The sequence below is a fragment of the Chiloscyllium plagiosum genome, unplaced genomic scaffold, assembly GCF_037043375.1.
Source record: "Chiloscyllium plagiosum isolate Xiang-an unplaced genomic scaffold, Cpla_swu_hap1 HiC_scaffold_1, whole genome shotgun sequence".
NCBI lineage: Eukaryota > Metazoa > Chordata > Chondrichthyes > Orectolobiformes > Hemiscylliidae > Chiloscyllium > Chiloscyllium plagiosum.
The window spans coordinates 82,256,015-82,267,425 of NW_028270139.1; the positions used below are offsets into that span (position 1 = coordinate 82,256,015).

At 37.4% G+C, this 11,411-nt stretch overlaps 1 protein-coding gene across 1 annotated transcript; it reads right to left on the bottom strand.

Annotated features, from left to right (window-relative positions):
- Nucleotides 1-2,046: 2,046 nt before the first annotated feature.
- Nucleotides 2,047-11,110, bottom strand: fgf20a (fibroblast growth factor 20a). The gene is made up of 3 exons (XM_043701650.2): nucleotides 10,538-11,110; nucleotides 8,841-8,944; nucleotides 2,047-4,030 (listed from the first exon to the last, which is right to left on the bottom strand). Exons 1-3 carry the CDS (start codon nucleotides 10,809-10,811, stop codon nucleotides 3,785-3,787), a joined length of 624 nt encoding a protein of 207 aa, XP_043557585.1. The 5' UTR covers nucleotides 10,812-11,110; the 3' UTR covers nucleotides 2,047-3,784.
- Nucleotides 11,111-11,411: the final 301 nt, after the last annotated feature.

Consider the following 11,411-nt stretch of genomic DNA (forward strand, 5'->3'; position numbering starts at 1 on the left):
ATAGGATCATTGAGTATGATTTCACTTCATGAAATTATCTGATTCAGCTGACAGTTGTAACAGGTCTTTCCACTGTAATAGATTGTGTAATTGTATCATCATTGGAATTTTCTTCATATGATCCTCTTGTCATCTTTTAACTCACCCAAAGCTGCATTCTTACATTCTGCATGAGTCAGGGGACACTACTTGAAAGTTAGGGATTGCCCTTTTAGGTCAGAGATGAGAGTTTTTTTTCTCTCAGAGTATTGTGCAACTTTGGAACTTGCTGCTTCAGAAGGCGGTAGAAGCCTGTCATATTTTTAAGGTCAAGGTAGTTGGATTCTTGTTAGGAAAGGGAATCAAAGATAATCGGTGTAGTTAAGAATGTGGAATTCAAAACAAACATGATCTTACTAAATTGCAGAGCAGACTCAAGAAGCCAAATTTTCTACTTCTCGTCCTAATCCTTATGTTGGTAACCATTCATTTTTGTGTAATTTTAATGACCCCCAGAGATGTACTATTAGGAATAAGGATCAGAACTTTTAGGAAAAAGTTATTTGATCCAATAAATCCAGCCCTTCTCAAATATCAAATTGTGGAGAAGCTACACTAAATCTACATGGCTAACATAACTGTCTTTCTGTGAGTGATGAGGGTTGATGTTTTTACAGCATGCTCTTTCTATCTTAAGATAATGGACATGCCTTTTTTTCTGTTAAATAATATCCTATATCTCAAAACACATATTTCATACCATTGAACACAGATGTTGACTTGGGCCTTAAGATACCTAAAATCAGGGGCATGAATGTCCATTACATGTGTTAAAGAATACCATAGCTAGAGTCAGTAGAAATGGTTCAAATCTGCTGCAGCAATATTCGTACAGAATATTAGTCTGATGTTTCAAGTTAGCATTGCATGTTTAAGTATAAAAATCTACAATTCAAGAGAGCTGCCAATGCAATCCACATCTGAAGTTTTTTCCCGATTGTCGAGACACCAGTAAAGTTCATAATATCATCCATTGTACTACTTATCATACTCTGGCAACAATGATGAAATAAAGTTTCTAAACAAAACTTCTGAATAGTATTTGTTATTTAATTCTGACAAGTGCTAATATTAATTTCAGTAATTATAAATTAAGAATTAGGAATTGCTTTCATATCAGATGACATTGAAGTTAGAGTTTATCAGACTTAGCAATCCTATTCATTGCCTTTTTAGTATCAATCTAAAGTGCACCAAAATATTTGAACTAGATCTTGCTTTTATAAAGTTGTAAAAGTGGGTCATTGCGTGCCAGTAACTCATTTAATATCTGCACTTTTTAAAAGATTTATTACGTACAAGAGCTACCACTTTATCTTTAAAATTTAAATGATATGGCTTGGAATATGCAGAACGAATCAAAATATTAATTATTCACTTTAACATTGTTGATTAGTATTGCGAAAAATGATTTTAACCTGCAGTCTATCAGTTTGGATCATGATTTGCCCTAACTCTGGCATCGAAGAACATGGCGCTCTAGCATTCATTGAGCTAAAATAATGTAGGTATCTACTTACACATTCCGCTATATATATTAAGGATCAACATTTATTATTATTTTATTCTTATTTGAAAAGATGTTAATTTCAATATTCACAAGATGTAGGGAACTGTACATACTTGGAAAATATTCAATGCCTATCAGTCTGTGAACTTCTCAAAGGTGAAGTTGGCTTTGCAGACTAATGTAGGAGTGGGTCAGACAGATATTTCAATTTACCAGCTCACTATGAATTTCTCATGTAAAAACTGGAGAACAGTATAGAAATTGTAATGTATTAACAATAAGAGAATTGCAATTTCATGGATGTCAAGGTACATAATTATGTAGCAAAACCACTGTTTAAAACACAACTATGAACTAAATCCATCCCATTTGATCTATAACAGTTAAAACCTCTGTTGGAATGCCTTATTATATTACTCAAACCTAACACCTTAATCATGGAAATGATTGTTCTTTCATTGTTAGATCTACAGATGAAAGAAGACATCATGTCAGTGAAACATTTTCAATACTTTAATTTCCTTTTAGAGGCATACTGCATTTAGTACAGAAGTAGAAAGGATTCTTTATAAAATGAAATGAAACGTGTGCTTCTCTCATGTTACAGTCAAGAAACAGCTACACATTAGATTATTACAAATAATAAAATGTCTCTGAAAGGAAAGTCTATGGATGAAACCTCTTGTTCCACAATGTAGTAATCGCTGTTTGCATTGAAAGATCCTCTGAGTGAATAATGGCACAGTTCATGTTGTGCTTTTTTTAAATCTCACCTGTACATTTCTCAGTAAAAATAAACTCTTCTTAATAAATAATTATATAAAATAAATATATGTGATTTGGAATTGTATAAATACATCCAACGTTGCCCAAGACAATGTGAGTTAAGGTTCTGCCCATATTTTTTGGATGCCGGTCATGTCAATGCACTAGAAGTTACTCTTTCATTGTGGTGATATTCTGTGGTAAGAGTGAAAAGTCTGGTAGTGCTCTTCACAGTTGACATTTTACCAAGGTGATATTTTTTCCAGTTACATGAAGAAACAAGTTAGTGTAACTATTATGTGAATCCCAAAAAGAAGGCACTGGCAGCAGGACATATTGAAGTTTATGATCAAATCAAGCCACCTCCCTTCATCTGCTGCTAAAATATAACATTACTGATATCAATAACTTGTAAACTCATAAATGTAAAGAATAAAATCTGGACCAGGTACTTTTTTTTCTTTCAGATAATGTAGGTATTGTAGGCTCAGCCAGCATTTGTTGTCCATCCCTATTTGCCATTGATAAGTTAGTAGTATGCCATTCTTGAACCACGGCTCATCATACTATAGGGACACCAACAGACCTGTTATGTTTGGAGTTCCAGAATTTTGATGCAGTGACAAAGAAGAATTGGCATGTAGTTCTAAGTCAGGATAGCATGTAACTTTGAGTTGAACTTGCAAATGGTGGTGGTATCCTTGTTGTCCTAGATGGTAGAGGTCACAAGTTTAGAATATGCTGTTGAAGCAGCCTTGATGAGTTACTGTGATGCATCTTGTTGATGGTAAATACTGCTACCACTATGTTTCAATGGTGGAGGGAGAATATTGACAGTGATGGGTGGCATACAATCGAACTAGTTGTCCTGTCCTACGTGGTGTTGTTTTGTCCTTCTTGAGTGTTATTGGAGCTGCATTTTTTCAAACAAGTAGAAAATATCCAACATATCTCTTGTGCTTGTAGATGGCAAACTAGCTCTGGGGAATCAGGAAGTGAGTCAAAGAATTCCTAATCTCTGAGCTGCTGTTAGTTTAATTTAATCTCTAGTCAATGATAACTCTGACGTTAGTAATCCCAATGATACTCATAGTGGTTTTCAGCAATGGTAATGCCATTGAATGTCATGGGAAAGTGGTTAGAAATGGTTATTATCTGATCCTTGCCACTTTGAGATCAAGTCTGGATGTTGTCAAGGCCTTGTAGCATTTGGACACACGTTGCTTCCGTTCTGAATAGTGAAGAATGACACTGAAAATTGTGCACTTCTAACTTCTGAAGACTGAAGGTCATCGATGAAGCAGCTGATTTACACACTTTTAGTGCTTCGTACTTGAAGAAACTAAGGCCACATCTCAGAGAGGGCATCCTCTCTCCAAATTACTTACAGCTGTAAGAAGCTGTTGTTCTACATCCTTGTTTCTGTGAAGAAAGATTAAATAATTCTTCTTCATCAGGTGCTGAACAGCTTCAACTATATCCTAATAAATCTCGATAGAGTTCAGGTACTTTCTCAGGATCCACAGGTCTTGGCAAGAAATGTGTAAACTTCTGATGCCTTTTGGATCTGCTTCCATCTCTTGGAGATCCATCTTTATTGAGTGCAATGAAATATCGTCTTCCGGTGTCATTGTGTTTGTACAGATTTGAGGAATAAGTATTGTACCAATTCTCTTCAAATTGCTCTCTGAAGATGCATTCTGCTGTCAGTTTCTCCTGAAAGGAAAATAAAGGAAAATGAAAGCTACAAAACTATAAAGAGTAGGTTAAAATACTGTTGATTTACAAATTTCTATCAGATTATAAAGCAGATTGCTTGCTGTAACTTGGCCATATTGGGGAATTAATTTATTTCTTAGAATGCAGTATTTTTCAGAATACAAAATAACCTTGTCCTAATTTCAGCAAGACTCCTATTCCATTCCTCAAGTTCTCTGTCTTAATTTCTAGCAATAGGCTATCAACTACTATTCATTATAAGTCTACTGATTCCCATAGTTATCTTGACTATGTATCCTCACATTCTACTCCCTGAAAAGATTCCATTCCATTTTTCCAGTTCCTTTGTCTCTGTCCCATCTCTTCTTATGATGCACCCTTCTACAACCAGGGATGGCATGATGGCTCAGTGGTTAGCATGCTACCTCACAGCACCAGGGGCCATGGTTCAATTCCCACCTCAGGCAATTGTCTGTGTGGAGTTTGCATGTTCTTCCAGTATCTGCGTGAGTTTCCTCTGGGTGCTCTAGTTTCTTCCCACAAACCAAAGATGTGCAATTCAGGCGAATTGGCCATGTTAAATTGCCCATAGTGTTAGGTGGCTTAGTCACAGGCAAATATAGGGTGGGATTCTGGGTGGGCTGCTCTTCGGAGGTTTGGTGTGGACTTGTTGGTCTGAAGGGCCTGTATCCATAATGAGGAAAGCTATTCTATAAAACCTGTATAACTTTTCCTTTTTCCTCAATTTCTATTTCTCGCCCTTCACACTGTGAGTGATGTAGTGAGTGATGGTATCAACCATATTTACCACATTTCTGCTCTCATTCCTTTCCATGATAGTGTTCCCCCGGTCCTCATCTTCCACCTTACCAAGCTCTATATTCAACCAATCATTTGAACCATTTCTGTTAGCTTCAGCATGATGTCACCACCAAATGCATATTCCCTCCCTTTCCCTTTCAACATTCTAAGGAAATTATTCCCTCTGTGACACACTGGTCCATTCTTCCTGAACAAGGGCTTATGCTCGAAACGTCGATTCTACTGTTCCCTGGATGCTGCCTGACCTGCTGCGCTGTTCCAGCAACACATTTCCAGCCCAGCATTCTTTAATCATGTCAAACATCTCAAACCCTTATCCCACACCTTTCCATTCAAACACTGGTGGTATATAAACTACCTTTTATCTTCTTTCTTTTCACCACTCTAGAACCCAAAAATGTTTTCAAAATACAGCTGCGATGTGTGTGCATTGCATTCACTGCTCACAATGTGGTCTCCTCTACATTAAGATGATTGCAGTCAGAAATGGAGGAAATCATAATGGGGAATAAAGAAATGGCAAAGAATTGAATACACATTTTGGTCTGTCTTCACAAAAGAGGACACAAGCAATCTCCAAAACTTGTTAGGTAACCAAGGGACTAGTGAGAGGGAGGAATTGAAGAACATCAGTATTAGTAAAACAAATATGGTGTATGAGAAATTAATGGGGTTAAACGCTGTAAAATCCCCACCTCCTGATAATTTGCATACTCCTAAAGGAAGACACGCTAGAAATATTAGATGCATTAGTGACCATCTTCCAAAATTCTGGAGACTCTAGAGCAGTTCCTGCAGATTGGAGAATAGCAAAGGTAACCCCATTATTTAAAAAAAGAGGGAAAGAAAAATATAGAGCATTACAGACCAATCAGCCTCATATCAGTAGTGGAGAAAAATGCTAGTATTTATTATAAACAACGTGATAACAGAATGCTTGGAAAGCACTAAAAGTGTTCGATAAAGTTAGCATGGGTTTATGAAAGAGAAATAAAGTTTAAATAACTTATTGGAGTTTTGAGGATGTAACTAGGGTAATAGATAAGGCAGAACCATTAGTTGCAAAGTATTTAAATTTCAAGAAGGTTTATTGCAATGTCCCACATAAGAGTCCAGTTGGCAACATTAAAGCACACAGGTTGTGGAGAAATATTCTGGATTGAATTGAGAATTGATTGACAGACTGAAAGCAGAGAGTGGGAGTAAATGAATCATTTTCTGGGTAGCAGGCAGTGACCAGTGGTGTAAGACAGCAATCAATAGCATAGAAGGCAGTGGAGACCAGGGCACTGAGTATATTCAAAAAAGAAATTCATCTTTTTAGATCTTTAAGGCTAGATTAGCATTCAATAGGTATAGAGAGAAAATGGGAATATGGCATTGAGATGGAGGATCAGCCATGATCATATTGAAGAAAAGGATACACTTCAAGGGCCAAATGGCTTATTTCTATCCCTTGCTTCTATGTTTCTATCCCAAGCCTCTGGTGGCCTGTAATTTAATTATCCATCTTGCTCTCACACTAACACTTCTGCCTTCAGTTTACTGTACTGTTCCAGTGAAGCTCAATACATTTCAGAAATGACCATTTAGCATTCAATAAGGCACTTCAAAGACTTTTGAGCTCAACAAATTATTGTCTCCATTTTGTTTCCTTTGTTTATTTTGTTTTCCTATATTCTTTCAAATAATACCAAACATGTTCTAGACACATCTTCTGTTTTTGTTTTCTGCCCCATCACAATTCCCTAAGTCCTGGAGGACTAACTTTTCTATCATTCGATACCTCCACCCAATCACAGATTTTCACTTTGTCCTTGCCCCATCCCTCCTTTGGTCAAACCCTATTACATTTATAACTTTTCCCAATTCTGATGAAATTTCACAGACCTGAAACACTAACTTTGTTTCTTTCTCTACACTTATGATGTCTAGCCTGCTATGATTTTTTCCAGTATTTTCTGTTTTATTTATATAAATATAGGAATGTCTGCAAGCATACAAACTTGTCATGTCCACACAAATTGTTTGAATGAAATAAATTTTATAAGGTCATTTAGATCCTTTAGACAATATGTGATTAATATAGATTCCACAATAAAAAATATTAAACAAATGTTCTTGATCTTGGACCAGGATATATTGAACAGCATGTGGTTGATTCTTAACTGCTGGAAGAAAAAGCAAGATCGATCCCAGCAGCAATGATTGCATCTATAGTTATAGAAATAGTGCTAATGTCCCAACATGTTATTTTTGTGGTCTCTCCAAATATACAATTGTCAATGTGATTGTGGCAGTTTTAGGAAACTTTACTCAAAAACTAAGTGATTCTTCTAAACCTTTGACCACAGCAATTAACTTATATTCAGTCATAAAAGCCTAAATCATCTAGACAATTTTATTTTGACCTTGGAACTTTTTTTATGGTTAGTGTTGACTGGACTGATATAAAATGACTAATTGTTAAATCAACATAAGATTGGAAATTATGTTTCAATCTTTAGAAACAACCTGTTCCGATGGGTGCCACAAGCCATTGCAGGGAACTTGTAATTTAAGCACCACCTGCTGGAACTTAAATCCATTACAGGAAGAAACGTATAAACGGTAATTTTGATTGTTACTACACTGTATGTAAAAATAATGTTGCTTGAAATTTACTTTTCACTCTATTCACAATTTATACGCAGCTTCTTTTATTTATTTTAGAACATTAATTACTATAATGGTTTCAATAAACTATATTAATTTACCAGTATTAATGTTATAAATGTAATAATATTCACCTGCTATGTGTTTGTAATTTCCAGTAAGATTTCTATTTTAATATGACATGTTTGGTGCACATTATTGTACCTTCATGATATAGAGGTAGGTGTAAAACAGTAAATGCACTTGCAAAATGTGCTGATCATTGTGCGAATCCACTACCTGTACTAATATTCTAGCTTGGTATATTTCTCTTAGACCGCACATTACATTAATTGGACCAAAAGCCTTGAATTCTCCCTGCACTCATTGACAATATCAGGACAGGTGCAGAACAGATTATACATAGGACAGAACTCCACCTCCTAGTAATGCTCCTGAATTAGAGTCACACACACCACACAACACTGAAGTGCTATTTTTGTTTCCACTGTGAGCTATGTTTACTACCTATCTGAATGAGATTACTTAATTAGTACTAAGTATTGAGCTGTAAAACTGTAGATTTGCAGGCTTGGGAGCTGGATTAAAAATGCAATGCTGTAGCAATCTAGTTAAATCCTTAATACAGCAGTTAACTCTAATACTGGATTTGTTTCTGGATAGCTTGGTTTTGAACAACTGTAAAATTAAAAATAAAACTTGCAGTACAAATTTCATAGAGACATATTTTGTACCTGCCAGAAATTAAACTTTTCGTTTCACATAAGAATTCCAGAAGCATTTTTAAAATAGATTATTTCTAATTGTCCAAAGAACTGAACTCTCCAAGTAATTCCCCAGCAAGCCACATCCAGCTATCATAGGAACTGAACATACAGGAGGAAATCTAAAATCTCATTGAGCAAAATTGCCCATTTTGATGCTTTTGAAGATATTTGAGAAATTAACATAATTATCTTTTTTACAAGCTAAAAACTGAATCACAATAGCTCTTGTTAAATCAATGAAGAGGAAGAGATAACTTCCTTCATGTTATACTGGCATTGTTTCAATCAATGATATAAAGTATTTGGCGATATACAACAACATACTAAATTATGAGGTTTCTTGATTAATAGCTCTCAGCTCTCAGACCCTCCTGCTGCCTTTCTCTTCAGCATTCCTAAGCGTTAAATATAGAAATTCGTGGGTCCAAGAGGCACTGATGGCGTTAGTATTCTGATTTATCTAGTACAAGATTTATCACAAAATATTCGCATTGCAATATTAAATGTAATCTGCTTTCCTAATATAAACGTCTCCATCAGTTTAAATAAATCGCATTACTTACTGAGCCGTACAGTTCTCCTTTATCGTTCATTCCCAGGTAGAGGCCACTATCCACTCCCCTAATGCTGACCAATCCCACAGCAATGCTGATAAATTCCAGGATCCCTGTAAAACAAGAAAGACTTGACAGTTTGTATGCCCAAAGACTTTTGAACAAGTTAATAAATGAAATGCTTACATTCGTTAGGCAATGGCGCGGTGTACTGCTATACATTTTGTGTTGTACTAACTGGCAAAAAAAACGATCAGAGCGGGCAGGGTTTTCTTGTGGGCTCGGAATAAACACTTTTTGGAAGTGGTTGTATAATTTTGTCCTTACAACACGACCCACATAATCTTAATCATTTCCGCTGCTGCTTGCCAAAACCTGAAGCTGCTTTTGGGCACCATTCCATATGGGTCTCTTGATGACACAGGTTTATTAGTGAGGCAAGAAGAGATTTTTTTTAAACTTTAAAATTAAAATAGCATTAATTTGCTGGACGGCGGGCTGGAAATGTCTGAATCGTGAACCCCTGCTGGAAGAATCGCCAACTCTGAGATATGTCATTGGTGTTGGCTCGGTGCCTGTGCAGCAAAAATGAGAAAGAATTGGGATAGAATCCGCTCCCGGAGACAGCTATTTTGTGTGAAAATTATTAAAGGACAATAAGGTGCTTGGTCCGGGCAACACGACCTGTTAGGATAGGTACTCGAGTCGGTGGGCTACCCAAGAGTGACTCCAATATTTGTGGTTTGTTATCATTTCCCATGTTTCAGTTGTGCCGCTAAGAATGGAACCACCGATATGTAAGTGCTCTCTCGTTTATGATTGCAATTCTGCAATTTATTTATTTCTTGAAACGCGGGGTGACTTTTTTTTCTGAATTACGTTCATGAAATTTTTTTTTAAAAATGCCTCAGCAAAATCGGCGTTAATAAAACATTACAGGTCAACCGTAGAGGGGTGTTTGTCCGATTACAGAGATCTCAAATTCGAGAATTCTGACGGGGGGAAAAAAGCTGTGATCCATCTCCTGGCCCGACCACATCAGTAAGAAAGAGCATGCGGGCATGGAGTTACAGAGCAACAAGCGTTTGCGAGGATGGTAGATGACTTGCTTGTAGGTATTTTAATTTAGCCTTGCCCTGATATTGATGACAGATGTGGTGGCAGGGGACCGCGGTAAGTTGTTGGTTAAACGTTACCTGAAAATAAAAGTGTAGTGATGATCCGCCTCTCCGATGTCCTCCGTGTACATCTACCCCCCACCCCCTACCCCCCATTAAGAAAACTGCGAGTGGTCTCGGCCTGGGGACATGTTTGTACCGAGCAGCGTGTTTCAGTGATATTCATTCCAAAGCTGGGGGATTCATCCTGAATCTTAATCGTCAAAAAACGTTCACCGGGATGACACCTAATCCACAAATGTAAAACATTGATCCATTTATTTTCATGTCCGCAGCACCTGCTAATGGTTAATATTTTCCTGCAGACGGGACTGATGCACAAATCCCGAACATTCAGCTAAAAGAAAAATGAATTGGAGATGGTATCAGAGACGTGAAACCAAAGCGAATAAATGTATCTCTGATTGTAATCGGAAACAGTGAATCTTCAGCGCACGTTTCAATGTGCCTGTGTGTAGTAACCTAGTGAAGTTTAACGGGTAAGGAAAATTGACGGAGGTGAGTTTAGAAAATAAAAGGCAGACGTACCGAAAGGGCTATGGTCCCGCCTGGTCCCCTGCACTGTTCCACCTGGAAGGATTTCCAAATGAAAGCCAGTCCTACAGTACAGCTGTCTCCTTCGCAGTATCCCCTGCAAGTGCACCAAGTCGGTGGTGGTGCTTCGCGATAACCTGCTTTCGGTCTGGGCGAGGTGATCGCTCAGGAGAACCGGCGAGTCAGCTGCGGGCAGGAAGAACGGAGCCGCGATGTGTCCAGCATCCAGACCGCCCAAGTAGCTCGCGATGTCGGCTAACGGGGCCATGGTGAGCCGCTTGACCGAGTACACCGTTACACACTAAAATGGGAGGGGGAACAAAAAGCACACAAAAATAAAAAACTCTAAAAAAAAACCAAGAAAATAAAAGGTCGCGCCCCTGATGATTTGCGTGGTTTTCACTCAGCGGTACACTATCTATTTCATGCTCTTAAAAAAGTCCAGAGACTTAACGCCGAAAGGAACATATTCTAGTTTGGTTCTGAAACGAATCAGATTAGCCGACTGTTTATATACATACCGTATGTAAATAAGCCCTCTGGGCATATGCTAATAAACTCGTCTCATTCCGATCGCCAGTTTTTATTTATTTACTTTCAAGTGCAACCCACACGACCACCATATTTTACACAATGTTCAGCAGACTAACAGTACAAACAATACATTAACAAGGCGAAAGGGAGTCACAGACTGTGCTCCCAATCTCCATATTAGGTGCCGAAAAGATGTCGAAAGCCTTCACTTACCTTTTGCTCAAGATAGTAATATATTCGAATTATTTCTCTGGTCCAGGACATGCATTTTATATAAACACCGGGGAGTTTGATTTAATGAGTACTGCTTGATGTCTGTGTATTACGTGGAACA

Excerpts from the sequence above, each read along its gene's own strand:
- fgf20a (XM_043701650.2), bottom strand. The coding sequence starts at position 10,811 with ATGGCCCCGTTAGCCGACATCGCGAGCTACTTGGGCGGTCTGGATGCT. Across the intron at positions 8,945-10,537 it reads GCGGGACCATAGCCCTTTCG|GGATCCTGGAATTTATCAGC; the intron begins GTACGTCTGCCT and ends CTTGTTTTACAG. Across the intron at positions 4,031-8,840 it reads AAGGAGAACTGTACGGCTCA|GAGAAACTGACAGCAGAATG; the intron begins GTAAGTAATGCG and ends TTTTCCTTTCAG.